The sequence below is a fragment of the Gavialis gangeticus genome, unplaced genomic scaffold, assembly GCF_001723915.1.
Source record: "Gavialis gangeticus isolate Ggan-Ray unplaced genomic scaffold, GavGan_comp1, whole genome shotgun sequence".
NCBI lineage: Eukaryota > Metazoa > Chordata > Crocodylia > Gavialidae > Gavialis > Gavialis gangeticus.
This window is the reverse complement of record NW_017729024.1, coordinates 33,775,891-33,792,468: the sequence shown is the minus strand read 5'-3', so window position 1 is coordinate 33,792,468 and position 16,578 is coordinate 33,775,891. Positions and strand designations below refer to the sequence as shown.

General features: G+C 43.0%; 1 protein-coding gene across 2 annotated transcripts in view; it reads right to left on the bottom strand.

Annotated features, from left to right (window-relative positions):
* HSD17B4 (hydroxysteroid 17-beta dehydrogenase 4) overlaps positions 1–16,578 on the bottom strand; it is a 163,950-nt gene that overhangs the window by 57,048 nt on the left and 90,324 nt on the right. For both annotated transcript variants that reach the window (XM_019517014.1, XM_019517015.1), the window contains exons 18-20: positions 6,927–6,996; positions 3,700–3,806; positions 2,933–3,019 (exon numbers count right to left, since the gene is read on the bottom strand). In XM_019517014.1, coding sequence (XP_019372559.1) covers positions 2,933–3,019; positions 3,700–3,806; positions 6,927–6,996 — 264 coding nt within the window. The remainder of the gene's footprint in view (positions 1–2,932; positions 3,020–3,699; positions 3,807–6,926; positions 6,997–16,578) is intronic.

Below are 16,578 nucleotides of genomic sequence, written 5' to 3'. Positions count from 1 at the left end.
ATCCCCCCACTCTGCACCCCAACCTGTCCCTCACCCCCTGACACCACCATTTCCATTTTCACTGACTGGCTTTCTTGCCTACATTGCATGCCAGCCTCTGGCTTCTTTACTATCCCTTTCACGCAGGAAGAGCACACACACCAACTGCAGGTGCTTCCTCAGACTGATGAAGTGTTTTCAACCTGAAAGCTTGCTAAGATATATTTCTCCAACTATTAAGTTGGCCTACTAAAAGATATCAGATTGACCCAAAGAACCTTGTCTGCCATATCCTACAACCTACATCCCTAGCACTTGTCCCTGGTCAGCTGACCAGAAAGAGGCAGGCCCTGGGCACATCTAAGCCCTAGGGCTGGGGCTGGCAGGAGATTTCTCTGGCAGCTGCTGGAGAAGAAGCTCCTGCAGGAAAAGAAAGAAAGGCTGTGTGACAGTTTGGCTGCCTGAGATGCGAGTGATACTGTGCTGCTTACCTGTTGTTATTTGAAGTGGTAGACCAAGCTGAGGCTGTAGGGGAGGAGGAGGCCTCATTGGGGCACACTACCATGTCATGTAGAGGCTCCAGTGCCAGTTAGGGTGCAGCGACATGGCAGAGAGAGCCCAGTGACAATCGAAGGTAGAGCGACACCAAGACCTCATTATAGGTAAAATATCGATATACTATCTATGAGGCATGGGACATGGTAAGAGATGGTTGGAGCCATGCATGTAATCCGTAAGGCTTAGGGTGTCCCCTTGAGGCACCTACTTAGAGCAGGTTCCAGCAAGGGGTCCAAGAACCTACAGGGTTTAGTCGGGTCCATTAGGATCATGACCGAGCTGAAGCTCAAGGGCAGCCTCCCTATGTATTATTTTTTCCAATAAGACATTGTGGCAGGCGAGAAGAGAAGGTGCCTGCAGGGTGGAGCTGGCACGGTCACAGGGCTCTAGGGGTATTACAGCCATCCCTAGGGACCCTACACTGTGAAAAAGTGAAGTTTCCTAGAAATCCCTGCACCTATCTCCTTGAACCTCAGCAGACCTCATGGCCTCAGCAGGGGCTACCATGCCTGCTGTTTTCAGCCCAATCTGCTTTAACACACACAACACAAGTTTCGCTTGTCAGCACCCTGAGGTCAAGTTTCCCAGAAACCCCTGCACCTATCTCCTTGACACTTGGCAGGATTCATACCCTCTGATGGGGCTACCATTCCTGCAATTCTCATCAGAATCAGGCAAGAAATGACAAAGTTATAGGCATTTTAGTCATTCCCCATTATCACCTATGGCCAAAACACCAAAACTGTGTCAAACTTGAAACAGTTTTGGCTGAAACAGCGATCTGAAATGCCAAAATGAATCGCTGTCCTGTTGAAAAGCTGAGTCTGAAACCGAAACAAAATACAGGCATTTCACACAGCCCTAGTAATCAGGTCTTGGCGCACAATTGAAAAGTGTTCCACACCATTTATGGGCTTCAAGGCCTGGCATAGGGGCAAATAAGAATGAGAAATTTATGTGTGCAGAGACGATAAGAAAAAAAATTCTCCTGTGGATTCAGCACGTGGTGACAGCACTTTTATATCACTTTAGGCATTCACTATAATGGTCAGAACAGTGAATCTGCATTCATCAAACTGGTTACCTACTAAACATTAAGCAATCTAGCTCAGTCATATCAAAGACTAGACACCTGAACAAACAAGGGAATTCTTATGTTATTGTGTGGCTGTTACTGCTCTGGGGTAAAAACTCATTCAGCCATTTCAATCTCTTAAAAAAAAAAAAACAAAGTTGGGTGGGTTTCCCCCCTCCCCCCCGCCCTAAAATTCTGCAGCCACTGTTGGTCACCTCAGCTCTGCAGCCCAATCCTTCCCCACCTTACAATGCTTGGTTCAAAATCCTATAAAATGGCACTGGCATTAACAGAAACTGATCCAAAAATCCTTTTAGAAGCAGCTGCTCAATCTTGTCATAGTTGTCCTCTTCATCTTAATCCTCATTTAGATGTGGCTGTCTTGAGAAGCTACATACATTCAATGGTGACAGGAGAAATTAATCTGCATAAACTTCCATGCATTTGTAATTACCAACATGGAAAACTGTTTTGTCCACACTGGCCTATTAACTTTTAAAAAGGTTCTCCCTTATCTAAGAACAGGCGGATCAGGGAATGGTTGGGAATCATGGGAGCTTGAGTTTGACCCTTGAATACAAGAAGACTTCTGCTAAGTAACCTACAATGCACCATGGGAACAATCGCACAATGTGAAAAGCCTGATAAAAGGCACAAAAGCAGGAGAGCATAATCTGAAGGAAATCCCTTTCCTGAGAAAGCAACAACTTGTAGTAAAGTCTGATGTTAGTCTGTACAAAGCTACTGCATGACAGCTACTATGAAGCAGTTGCAACAAAAAGTCTCTTCCCCCTCACACGGACAAACGTATTCGTTTAAACGTACTAATGCTGACCTAGTGCAAGTTTCCTGTGTAAACAAAGTCTTAACAGCAGGTTTGAAGGTAAACCAAAGCATGGCCAAAAGAGGGTTTGCTCCCATTTAACGAACCAAGTAAAAAGTTTGTTTGTTGATAAGATCTGAGTGACACTAAAAAGAACCAATGAGAGTTTTCATATTTTTTTCCACCATTGAAAAGAACGTAATAACCTCAAAAGTTCTGTTTAAAAATACACACTGAAACTGGATTTCTAGTGCTATAACTCTCCCCCCTGGTCCCCACATGAGCTAGATATAATCTTGTAGGCATAATGGTATTTTCAATATCTACAGATGGAATCTCAGTAACAACAAAAGAGCTTCAACTGGAGAAATGAAAAGTGAATAGGACACATTCTTTTTTCAATGCTGTACTTACAGAAGTAGTTTTTTCCATACAAAAAAAAGATTTTGTAACAGATCTGTCACTAAAACCCACAGCATGAATCTTGATGTTCTGACCTTGCTCTGAAAGTGAATTCTGTTTCCGTCCTTCCACATCTCTGTCTGAAGAGTTTGTCCTGGACTGACTGGTTTTGCAAAACGGACCTAAAATAAGAAAAGATTCAGATTTCCTTTATTTTCAAATAAAAATGTTAGACCAATACCACTGCTTCTAACTGGATAACCAGTTTAGAACATAAAATTTACTGAAGTAGGAAAAAACCCCAAACAAATGCCTGTACAGAAAGCATATCTTCATCAATGCAAATTAACAAGCAATATTTATAAAAAGAAACAGCCATTAAAATATATAAGGCATTGACTATATGGCAAATGAGGTGCTGTGTCGGGGTTAACTTCATAGTTTTGCAAAGAGGTTAGACAATGTATTTTATAGGATGGTTTGGATAAAGATGATCCCGCCTTGGGCAGACAGTGGGAGTAGGGGCGCCCATACACGAGGGCGGAGGCTGCTCCGACACGCTGGAATTTCAGTGCATTGGAACAGACTGGATTAAGCAATTGCCAAGCTCCAGCAGCCTCCTGCATCTCCTGTATCAGTGTCACTATGCTTAAGAATGGCGGTGAGGTTGCCTGAATGCCCACCACCATTGTTAAGTGTGGGGACACTGATACAGGGTATGTGGCAGCGCTTTACTATGATATGCATTTGTAGGAAGAAACTAATGGTCCTTTTCCACCCTACAGAAATGTAATTAATAAGAAGCAACATATACACTGAAAGGTTATAACGAAAATCAATTACAAATGACAAACCTACAGACCTTAACCGCCTTGAATTTAGTGACATCATTATTTGCAAAGTGCTTCAAAACATGCCTGGTAGCAAACCCAAAAGAACACAGTCCATGCAATATGGGCTTCTGAAATCCTACAAACAGACAGACAGAAAAGAAAAACAACACAACGTTTTGGACTTTGTATCCAAGTTTGCCTTTTGCTTAAGAACTGTGCATTTAATCTATAAAGAAAAAGCTGTTGGAGCATAAAGTTTCAATTGGATACATGCACTGGAAGCTGGAAATGATTTCACCAGGATAGCCTTTTTCATCACTTAATAATTATATTATAGCAATACAGGGACTCCCAATCAAGATTGGGAATCCCTTGTGGCATGTATTACGTTACGAGACACAAGCAGACGTGATCCCTATTCTGAAGAGATGACAGATTTAAAAAGTAGTGAGACTATCACAAACTAGATGCTTGTTTTAAAATGTGTATATGCATGTGTGTATGCATGACTATTAAAGCAGGACTAGTAGTAAGGCTGCCCAGCAGTTCTCAATATAAAACACCTTTTTTAGAGCCACTTGTAACTTCGTCAGCTTTTCCATGTTGTTCAGCCTGAAGCTGAATCTCTTTATTATAATTTTGCCCAAGCAAGTAGTTATTTGTATTTCCTCTGCACATTTGTCAAACTAAACAGTCTTTTATAATACACACAGAAAAGACAGCATAACCTTGTCCAAAGCAAATTCATTACGAAAACAAATACGCCCAAAAAACCCACCTGCTGATTTTTTCCACTGATTTTCTTGCTTGCTTAAGTATGCATTTCACTTACTCAAATAAAAGACAATCCTGATTACAGGAACCACCCCCACAATTATTAGATTCTATATATGGAAAATATATAAATTGGTTATAATTTTTCAGGTATAAAATCTAATTATTGGAGGTTTGCCTTGAATTTACTCCCTTCCCACTGCTGCAGCAAAGAAAATAAATCTGGGGGTTCTCTGCTTCTTCCAGACTTTTTCCCCTGGCAGCTCTTCCCATCTCCTTGCCACCAGACGCTGCTCTCCCTGAGCACATGGAAGTGAGGAGCAAATTTGAAAACAATAACCTTAAAATTAAAAATGGCTGTAGCAATTTGCATCTAGTACCCACACACTTAGTTTATCCAGAATAGATGCATGTTACTTTTTTTTTTTTTTTTTTTTAATTAAATGGCTGCAAGTTTTAGCACAGGTTCAACAAAACCACACTTCTGAGCAGCACTTTGGCACCTACTTATATGGCAAACTGTTTTGATTGGAATTGGGTGTTCTTGTTGCAAGTGCTGGAATGCTCAAAAAATGTATATACAGATGAGGCGCAGGGCAACCTGGTCCAGCTTCACCTCACAGAGGGCGGGGCCACACTAATCATATGCAACAGGTTGAGAGGGGCTGACAGAAGGATCCTGGGTAAACCATACACAATGTTGGGGGGCTCACCACGACTTGAAAAAGAGTCAGCGGTGCGAGGGACAGTGCTTGATAGATACAATTATATCTTATTCAGATGGGCTATATTAACCTATTCTTGTGATTGGGCAAACATGTTGATGAGAACCTACGTGGGCCACGTGTTTTACAGTTATGCTCACCATTGGTTGCATTTAATCAACTACATCATTAGTTTTCATTGCTGAGCACATGCTGCTTTCCATAGCAATTTAATGGTAGACAGTGTATTTAGTGAAATACCTTGTATGCGAGGAGCCTTTTTTCCCCCCCATGCCAACTGGGATAGAAAACCTCATCTTATATTTAAGTAAACACAACATTTATTATACACGGGGCAAGGACTCACTATGTTGTGTGGCTGTTCTTTGGGGTCCATTCAGAAAAGATGACACTACCTACTAGTTTCTGGATTTTCACTATGCACAGATGTCAGCATGTGGCAGCAAAGACGTAGAAATTGCTAATCCTTTTCTTATGTAAGGAGGTTTTCTTCACATCTGGGTCTTAATGAACAAAGACTTCTACTCAGGAAAAAAAAAACACCCAATTCTTCTCCACAAAGCCAGTCTGATTAGAATTGTTTGAGTTGACTAAAAATACTCATCTTGTAACACAAACTCTGTAATTAAATGGCCCTGTGCAAAATGGCCTCTCTCACAGGCCGCAGTTACATTTAATTGTGAACATTTGTTAAGTAATATCAATTTATCCAGAGCTATAAAAAGAGTTAGCTTTCATTTCTGTTTCTTCAACATGTTGAGATTACAGGCAGGTACTGAAGGTAGTCTGGGGAAGGTTTATATAAGGAACAGGATGGGGAAGAGGGGTTAGTGTTACTACAGGGAGGATGTTAATATTCACATAGATTCAGTCTAGGTATCTTTAGTCCATTTGTCATGGTACAGAAACTAAGCAATTTATAACGCATCTTCTCTAACAATTTTTATGTAGCAGGAATGATGAACTTCAAAAGGGACTTGCATCAATTCACTGGATTATAACAGTAAATTACAAATCACCATCTTTCAGCAGAGGTTGGGCAGAGGGAAACAAGTGCTAGAATAGTCTTCAGTAAGATAAATGGAGGGTGGCAGTTTTCTTCCAGGGAGGGAGATGTAATTAGTTTAGCCCAGTAGCTCTCAACCTTTTTAAAAACTCAAGGCCCCTCTCATTAGACTCAAGGCACCCCTTGGAAAATGCCAGTTCTTAGTTTTTACTTGCTTTTTGACTCAAGAAAAGTAATAGAGCAATTTATTTTGCTGAAACAAACTCAAAAAAGGACTACAACAGGTCAGAACATCTCTAATGCTATGAATTCCCATTTGAAACCTCTGGGAATATTGTGTGAAATACAGTTGCACACATAACAGTGCTAACATTGTGAGGCACCCTGAGGCTCTGCGGAAAGACTCTAAAGACATCCCAGAGTGCTACAACACCCATCTCACTTGAGATTCACTAATCTAGCCAAAGGCAGCAGTACTTCAAAATGAAACAAAAACAAACAAACAAAAAATACACACACAAGAAAACAAAATAATCCCCAAACCAGCACAGTACATAAGTTTAACCTACAAAGATGATACTTATAATTAAGCATAAGAGGGATAAGGAGGAGTCAAAAATGAGTCTTACTTTTTAACACCCCCAGACATGCAAATAAAACAACAAACTTAATATACAACACCATTGATGTACAATAACTCCTAACATTTTCCATCCTATCATCAGTAAAAATGGCATTCCTCACAGCTCACCTCCAAGAGCAGCATAACTTGGGTCAATGTGTAAAGGATTCCAGTCCCCGCTGAGTCGATACAAAGCAGCCTGTAGAAACAGAAAAAGAAAAAATTAATGAGGGTTGGTAAAACCAGCAGGAGCCATGTGCCACTTATGTGTGTGGCAGGAATTCATCATAATCCACTTAGCTGGTGCTCTGGTAATGCACTCTACAATAAACAAGGTAAAATAGAAATTAAATGTTATTTTCAAACACCTGCCAGCAGACAGAAACAATTGTCAAATATGCAGGGAAGTGTGCCAAGAACTGCATCTGGACTTGCTACATGATTGAACAATATAGCTGCTGGGGAAAAAAACAAAAAACAAGGGGTAGGGAGAAGTGGGCAGGGGGAAAAGCTTATGACGCTGACACAATCAAATTACATCAGACTTGACAGAGATAAAGCAAAATATTTCCTAGAATGCTTCATTAGAAGTTCTCTCCAAGAAAGAGGAGAGTAGAGGCAATTTACATTTAATTGACTCCACACTGTGTGTAAAACATTAAAGTGGAACAAATTGAAAGACATGGAAATGAGAAAGCCTGACGGTGATGGAATTATTTAGATTTGTGAAGAGTAATCTAAGACTTTTGGTACTGTGCACCACTGCTTATGACCCACCCCTGCTTCAGGCTGCACCCCTGCATTCCCTGGCAAATCAGCAGATGCTGTGAAAGGGGGTAGACAGAAAAAGAAAGGTGCCAGGACCTCGGGATGCCCCCCACCCCATGCTGAAGCAGAGAGAATAAAACAATGTAGCAGGCAACAGAACCTGGGGAACACCTCCTATTGCTGTGGCTAGAGCCTGGTCATTATTGACTCCAAGATGAACATGGGCCGACAATGCGAGGTCATGGTTGGCAGGGCTAACCGGACCTTATCGTGCATCCACAGGTGCATCTCGAGGAGAGCCAAGGAGGTGATCCTCCCCCTCCACGCGACGCTGGTCAGGCCACAGCTGGAGTATTGTGTCCAGTTCTGTGCGCCCCATTTCAAGAGGGATGTGGACAACATGGAGAGGGTCCAGAGGAGGGCCACCCGCATGATCCGGGGACAACAGGGCAGACCCTACAGTGAGAGACTGCGGGACCTGAACCTATTCAGCCTCCACAAGAGAAGGCTGAGGGGGGACCTGGTGACCGTCTATAAACTCACTAGGGGGGACCAGAAGGGTTTGGGGGAGACGCTGTTTCCCCTAGCGCCCGCTGGCATAACAAGGAGTAATGGGCACAAGTTGATGGAGAGGAGGTATAGATTGGACATCCGCAAAAACTACTTCACAGTTAGGGCGGCTAGGAGCTGGAACCAACTTCCAAGGGAAGTGGTGCTGGCCCCTACCCTGGGGGTCTTTAAGAAGAGGCTGGATGCCTACCTGGCTGGACTCATTTGAGTCCCGTTTTTGTTTTGGGGTTTTGTTGTTCTCCCGCCCTGGCGGGGGGGTCGGGCTAGAAGATCTACTAGGTCCCTTCCGACCCTAAATCTATGAAACTATGGTGACCTGCTATGGATGGGCCAGATCTGACCTGTGGGCCACAGTTCGCTGACTCCTGGGCTAGATGAATGGACAGCATGATGGCAAAGTTAAGTGCTCAGAAATGTTAGGTTACACTTTAGAAGAAACAATTGTAACTGCATTTACATATTGCCAGGTTTTCAATTACCATAGCAGGGGTAACAGAGTGAACCTCTAGGGCTGATGGCATACATATGGTCTACTGCAGACTACATGACTGGTTAATTCATTTTGCCTTCAATCTATATAATCATTCAGGGATCAGGAAATAAATAAATACAATAAAATTAAAACAAAACATATTTTGGCTCATACCACTTACTATATTAAGTTCTGGTCACAAAGAAAGAAGGACTCTGACAGAAGTTACAATAAGCACGGAAAGACTTCCACATGGAAAGATTACAGCTGCCTACTAGAGAAGAGGAATTAGGAGAGACATGAGTATATAAAGCAAAGAATGGTGTACAGAAAAAGGAAAACCAAGTAGCATTCCTCTAAAACTCCTCACACAATATAAGAAAGCTCTACTCAATTATACTTAAAAGGAACAATTTTTAAACTGAGAAGTAAAACACTCTATAAAATACATTACTGTCACTGGAATTCAGTGCCCCAAGTACTATTTAGGTCATGACACTGGGAGGATTTCCAAAAAGTGATAGACATTTGAGTAAGGAAAACATCAGTTGGGTGAAAAGGCAGCCAAGTTTTCAATAAATGACATAAATTTGTCATTTTTGATAAATGACAAGGATAATAAAGGATCTGCCTTTTGGGGAACGTTATTACATAGATGCGTACGCTACAGGGTTTCTCGTACCCAAGGTGAAGTAAAGAATAATAGGCACAGAGATGACCTGTCCCAATTTGACATCGATATTATTAGCTTTGAATAATGTACTGTATTAATATTAATAAAACTTGGGTCACATGCTTTAAGGCCCACTTCATTCCTGCATAGTCACCAAACAACCAAGTATTTATTTGTGCCTCAATTTGTTAAGGAAATCTTGAAAGATATTACACTGTTGCTATAGATAAGGGTCCAGAAATAGTTAATATCCAAAGGTGCGCTTAACCATTACAATTAGCACCTGCTAACCTGTAGGAACGTTAGCTCATTGTTAAGTTAGCATATCCTAGGGGCAGTGGCATGTGCAGGGTTAATGCCCTAAGTAACATGCACAGCTCGGAGTTGCCATGGGAGGGCTGGCGAGCAGGGGAGTGGCTAGGACTTGACAAGTCTGCTCCCTGCCTGCCAACTCCCTAGCGGCAACACCATCCATTTCCCCCCACCCCAGCACTGCACAGCATATACATACACACAAGGCACATACACACAGCCTCAGCATCCTCCTCCAACCCCCGGACCTGAGACTTGCCTTTGGCCACCGCCTAGCACAGGGGTGGGCAAATGGCAGGTCCGGCTGGTGGCCAGACTTCATCTCCTAGCAGCCTCTGCCTGTGCAGCTGAGGCCAGGGTTTCCATGGAGACCGACCCCAGCAGTGCTAGCAGGGTGTGCGGCAGAGCTGGGATCTTGCAGCCATAACAGCATGGTCTGGAGCCAGAGTAGAGGCACAATCTGCAGCCTGCATGTTCTGGGCAGGGGATCGCGGCTCTGCCCTGGCTTTGGACCATGCTGTCACCACTGCAAGATCACAGCCTGGCCCCAGAGCAGCTCCCTGCCTTGCTGCATACCCTGCCAGCACTGCTGGAGCCAGTCTCCACAGAAACCCCAGCCCCACGCCATCACAGTGAGGCTGCTGCTGGGGTCTCCATGGAAACTGGCCCCAGCCAAACAGGCAGGATTGTTGGGAAATTGAGTCCACTACCAGCTAGATTTTTGCCTGCCCCTGGCCTAGCAGCACAGCCAGGACTTGGGGATAGCAGTAGGGGAGGAGCTGCTCCTGACTGCACAGGAATGCATGGAGCCTAGGAATAAGCAGAGACACCCCCGGTTACCACTTGGCAGCTGTCAGAAGAGTACTATGCACACACCCACCCACTCCTGCCACTGCTTGTGTGTGTTGTGCTGTTCAACACAAATGAATCTGAACCATATAGCATCAATATTTACAGAATGTACTACTTTCTAGTGTTTTACCACTACTGAACAAATGAAGATAACACTATTTTTCCCTTAACTGAATACTAATTCTGTCTAAACCCCAACACTAAGTCATATCACATACCTGGCCTTGTCTTTTTATGAGATATGAGTTAGGATGCTGTGCAGGACTGGATTGGGCCCTTGAAACCCTGGGAGTGTCTGCCTGCACTCTCCCACCATACACAAATAGACATCATCTGCGAGAAGGTGGCACAAACTATTACTAGGTATGGTCTGGGGTGTAGGTTGTAGCCATGTTGGTCTAAGGACATAGGCAAATAAGGTTCTTTGGGTAAATCTGATATATTTTATTAGACCAACTTAAATAGTTGGAAAAAACATTTAAGTGCTCGGGGGTCACGTAACTAATTATGCGACCCCCTAAGCACTTAATTTTTTTTCCAACTATTCAAGTTGGTCTAATAAAAGATATCAGATTCACCCAAAGAACCTTGACTGCCTAGGTATGGTCTAGTATTTGTGGCATGACAAAGAGCTATAATATCTGTTCGCATGACTTTTGTGCCACCATAAATGTTTTCATGGGAACACAACGACCATGTCTATTTGCAACCACAGTTCTAGGGCAGCAACTTTGAAAGAAGGTTTCTTTTTTTTTTTTTTTTAAACTAAGGGCAGTCTGTGACCTCAGTCCCATTAACAGTATCTGAAGAAAACAGTCATCCAGGGAATTCTCAAAAAAAGATAATTCTTCCATATTATTCAAGAGTTTTCCTTCAGAAGAAATTAAAAGCTAATAGCAAAAAAAGAAAAAGAGACAGACATCAAAAACAACTTTAATCCTAACAAAAATTCACTGAATAGGCCTATGCCTGCCAGGGGTCAACAATCTTTTGCCAGCATGGGCTACAAGTCTTTACGTTCAGAGTGAACAGCTGCTTGATCTTACCCTTGCCACTGATCCCCATCCCCTCTGCAATGGGGCTAAACCCAGATACAGATGAGCAGCACGTTGTGTAAAAGTCTTGGAGCTTTTCAAGAGGAAGTTAGGTACTTGGCTGGGATGGTTTAGTCAGGGATGATCTTGCTCTGGTCAGCAAGCTGGACTACAGGACTTCATGAAGTTCCTTTTAACCCTACTTTATGATCTTATGATTCTTTATGCTGTGTTCCAACAAAAGCATCAGGAAGCAGTTAAAAATAGCGAAGTTTGGAAAATTAAATTCCAAAGCAGGAAAGTATTTTTACCTTTCCTCAATGTTCATCATAATGGCACTATTCCCAGTTAAAGAACACGTAAGCCAAAACTGGCTAAGACATAGCAGGAATAGTCCAAGTTTAATAGAGCCAAGTTAGGTCTGCCAACAATTTCTTTTCACTAAATGCACTCTTTGGTATTATTTCGTTATGTGAATAACAGTCCAGAGAGAGAGAGACTTTTTAAAAATAAGCCTTGTTAGCTTTGCTTTCTACATGCCTACAATGACGACATTTCCTGAGCCTTCAGTGATAGCATAAAAAAAGCGATACCTCCCTGGAGTATGACAAGAGTCAATTGATACGGGGCACTGGATTGAAGTCAGTCATAATATGCTTAGATTGTTCTCCAATTAATAACACAAACTGTCAAATTTCATTTCCTAACAATTTAGGAGTCCTGCCAGATCACAAAATGAAAGGCGATATTCAACTTGTCTGCGCCAATTTTTCAATCTTGCCTGCAGACTACAATAAAAGGTCACTGGCAAAGCTAACAAAAAAAGGAAGCCAGCTATCCACTTACACATTTTCCCAAGTGACAAAAAAGGGTTTTGTCCAAGAGGGTGTAACTTCTTAACATAGAAAAAAATACATGCGACAAAGAATTCTGACTGTTAAACCAGGAATCTGGATCTCCAGATGTCCAAATCTTACGTTTTTCCACAGAAATGCTATAAAGCTCTTTTCCCCTGCAATCAAATGGCTTCCAGTTCAGCTAATAGCACAATTATAGGTGGCAATTTATCAAAGTACATGCATAAGGAATTGGTTAAACAGGGATAACATTTAAGGACATTTGCGCTAGAATATCTAGTGGCCTGTTTTAGCAAAGTGTCCAAATTATGTTTAGCACTCATTGATAGCAAAGCAGTGGGACAATACAAGTTGCTGGAACAATAAGGCTTTAGGTTTGTCTGTTGAGTTGCGTTTTTGGAGATTACATTTCAGGTAAGAAATCTTGCCTTCACATCAGAACTAGATATTCATGAGAAATAAGTATTTGACATAAGTAGGTAGCTTATAACAGGTTCCAAAAACCATCATTTTTGTGAAAATCCAGAACACAGGTTAATTCTTTGAGCAGATACTTACTATGGAAAATGCCAGCATACAGGTGTCTGGGTAATACTTACAATTCTAAGAATAAAATTGTTCTTAAAAATCTGCTTAAAAATACCACCTCTTTCATTCAAAGATATCCAGGTGCCTGTAAATGTAGAGGCTGCTCTGGCACACTGTAATTACAGCATGTGTACATGTCGAGTCTGCTGGAGTGTGCTAATTAACAAGCTCCAGCAGCCTCCACATCTTGTGCATCAACATCCCCATGCTTCAAAATGGCAGTGAGGGGCACTTTAACTAAAACTTGCTCAATAAGCTTTAATAAAAGCACCCCCTCCATCATTCTGAAGCACAAGGATGTTGACACATGAGATGCTATAGGTGCTAAGTAATTAGAGTGGCTCTTGGAGCTGCTCTAATTAAAGTGCCCCCTTCCCCCTCCCTGGAGCATGTGTAAAAGTGCCCTCCATGACTAATTCTTGCCAGGCCTCAGCAACAGCAACTGTTAAAAAGAAAAAAAAAAAAAGGATTTAACTGAACCCCCTTGACAGACCAAGAATGATTAACTAACACAGAGTTCATGCTGTACTTCTCATCCTTTCACTACAACCCCTCTACTGTTTCTCCTGTCACATATCCATAAGATGGAAAAATCAAGTTGCATGCTCTCTAAGTTACAGATCATATCTACATAGGTGGTGGTTTACAAGATGTTTACTCTTTTGAAAACAATTATGTACACCATGCCTGCAACTAAGGTACACACATTTAAAACCTCCTCTTCCATAGTCTGTTACACAGAACAAGTCACCTAGGTTTGTGGAACTTTACTACACATTAAAGAAATATTGGTACATCTTTTGATAATGCACTGAGAAGAGAAAAGGAGGAAAGTTGTCAGTTTGTTACAAACAGCATTCTGTTTTATTAAACAGCCAGTAGCATAATACATCCACCCACCTTTAACTATTTTACTATGCAGAACCAATCTCACTGTAGTCCAAATCCACAATTAACTATATACCACCAAGCTCAGAAAAATATTTTCCCCCTCTGCTCAGCAGGAATAAATCCTGAAAGTGAAGAAATCACACAACTTGAAAGTGGCATCGTAAAACATACACTTTTTCTAAGTAATTTGGTATTATTAGGTGCTCAATCACTACACAATTTCAGGGGTATTAAGAGTAAAACAGTCTCTGAATACTAAAATCTCTAGACAAATTAACAAAATATTATCGCGTTCCTGCAAAGGCCTCATATCCCTGTGCTCTGCCTGTACTGTCTTTTGTCTCCAAATACATTTTCTTGGCATTGTCTCAGAATTTGTGAACAAACAGCAGCATTTCATTCTCGCAGTCAGGGAACAAATTATTCATGCTACAAAGACAAGAGTCACCTGAGACTTCCAAGAAGCTCTCTTGCACTGTCCTCTGGAGCTTGTATAAATTTACATGTTTTCAGCCAATGTTGCATCACATTCGTATAGTGTGGGAGTATAGTTGCCATTTGTCCCTTAACTATTTTTCCCTTGCATGCACACTACTCTTTCAGATTAGTTTCATTAATAGGACTATACTCCAGCACTATTGAAACACACTGCCCAATTTGCATGTGACCCCTTTACAATGTCCCTTCTGATCTTCGCATGCTTTTGACTCAAGTAAAGGTATCGAAGTAAAATAAACATTAATCAAAGGAAATAAACACCATTAGGAAGTCACCATCAAAATACACTGTAATTATAGAGCCCACACACACACACACACACACACTTTATTTCAACTTCGCAGAGCAGCTTTCACCTATTTCTACTTTCACCAATAAAGTTATTCAGATGAGGGAACAAGTAAACTACGTGGAATTCCACCCCTTAAATCCATGGTAGCCAATAGCCCCCATCTTCACACAGCCCTGCTACTTCTGGCTGATTATTCCTGTGGCTACTCAAACGGAATTAATGCTGCTTTATACAGTATTAATTCCTGCAGGGATGCTTCATAGGTCTTCAGATGATAGCACTATGTATTAAAGAACAGTTTCTTGGTATGCCTTTGAAGCCCCATAGTGAAAATTCAAAAGGGACAAGAAGAAGAGGGGCGCAGTCAACCTTATATGTGAATGTATGCGTGTGTACACACACACACACCCCGCCCTCTATTCTCTGCACAAAATGGGGAGGCATATCTGCAGGGGAACAATGCAGTTACATCAGTGTGGTAAGTCTCATCCATTCCTCCATATCTGAGGTAAACTCAGGTACTGAAACAAGATATTTGCCTCTCAGCAGCTCAATCTCACAACCTGATTTGGTGTTGCAGAGTTCACTCTGAGAACCTAGTTCACCTTGACTACAAATATCACTGTAGCAGCAAATTCAGGACAGATCGTCATTTTGAGACAGCACCAGTAGAGGATGAAGGAAGGAGGAGGGAACTGATCAGTAGGGATCTGGGTCTTCTCCGTTTAAAAAAAAAAAAAAAAAAAAAATTTAAAAGGGCTCTGCTTAAAAAAAAAGGCAAATTCTTTGATTAAAACCAACCAGATCCATGTTTTACTGATATATTTACATTTTAAAGCCGTTTGAAAGTCTGCCAGTGCCTCAATCACTACAATAAAATAAATTCTAAATACTTAAAAATCTAGCATTTCATTTTGGGGTTTTTGGGGGGTGGAAAAAAAGAGCTCCCCCTGCCCCCACTGTTTACCAGGATGCGGGTCCAGCTGCAGCTGTCCCTCCCTGTTCTGTGGCGCAGAGCAGCCCTGATATGCCTGTTCCCTGCCCACACCATTGTTCCTCACTCCCTGCCCACAGCCCCTTGGGCCCTGCCAGTGCCCCTTATGCTCCCCACCCACATCCCTGGTTCAGGGGAGGTGGCAGCTGCTGTGGTGCAGCAGAGCATGGAGCCAAGCTCTCCCTCCCCAACAGGTGGCACAGCTGGAGCAGAGCCTGTGGGATGGGGGGACAGACGCGGGCTGCCCACTGTAGGCTTGGGGTTCCCTGCCCTGTTGCTCTCCCTCTGGGACTTCCACAGCTCAGCAGATGGGACCCTGTGCAGCATGGGAATGGAGCCAGGTGAGGAAGCTCGATGCTGCTGCTGGGAGCTCCATGCCTCCATGGCGAAGTGCCCCCTACCCAACCAGCAGCAGCAAGGTACTTAACTTTGCAATGCCACCCCTCACCATGGTAGCATCATGGTAGCTTGTGGCTGCAGCACCGAGTTTCCCTACCCTGCCCTGCCCCAGCACACTGGGATCTGCCCGCTGGGCTGTGGAGGGCAGCAGAATCCACAGTGGGTAGCCCATCCCCACCCTGCACACATCTGTGGGGTACATGCCCCCCATTCCCCCCCAGGAGAATGCAGAGTGGCAGGGAGCCAGCCTTCTCCCCCCACCCCACAACCCCCTGGACAAGTGGGCCCACACTACAACCCCATCTCACCCTACGGCTGTGCATTCTGGACCCGGGCCCCAAGACCCACACACTGACCCAGCGGGGCAGCAGCCCCAGCCCCGCCCAACTCCCTCCCTATGGGGGACCTCAATTTCCACCTCCCTCCCACCCCCTGCCACCAGACTTACTTCTGGGAGCTGCTCTCCAACCTGTCTGGCAGCCACGTGAATATGCATGCATGCATGCACATGGCGTTCCCTGCCTGACTGCCCTTCTGCTCCCCACATCCCCTTGCAGGCTTGAACTCTGCCAGCCTGCAAG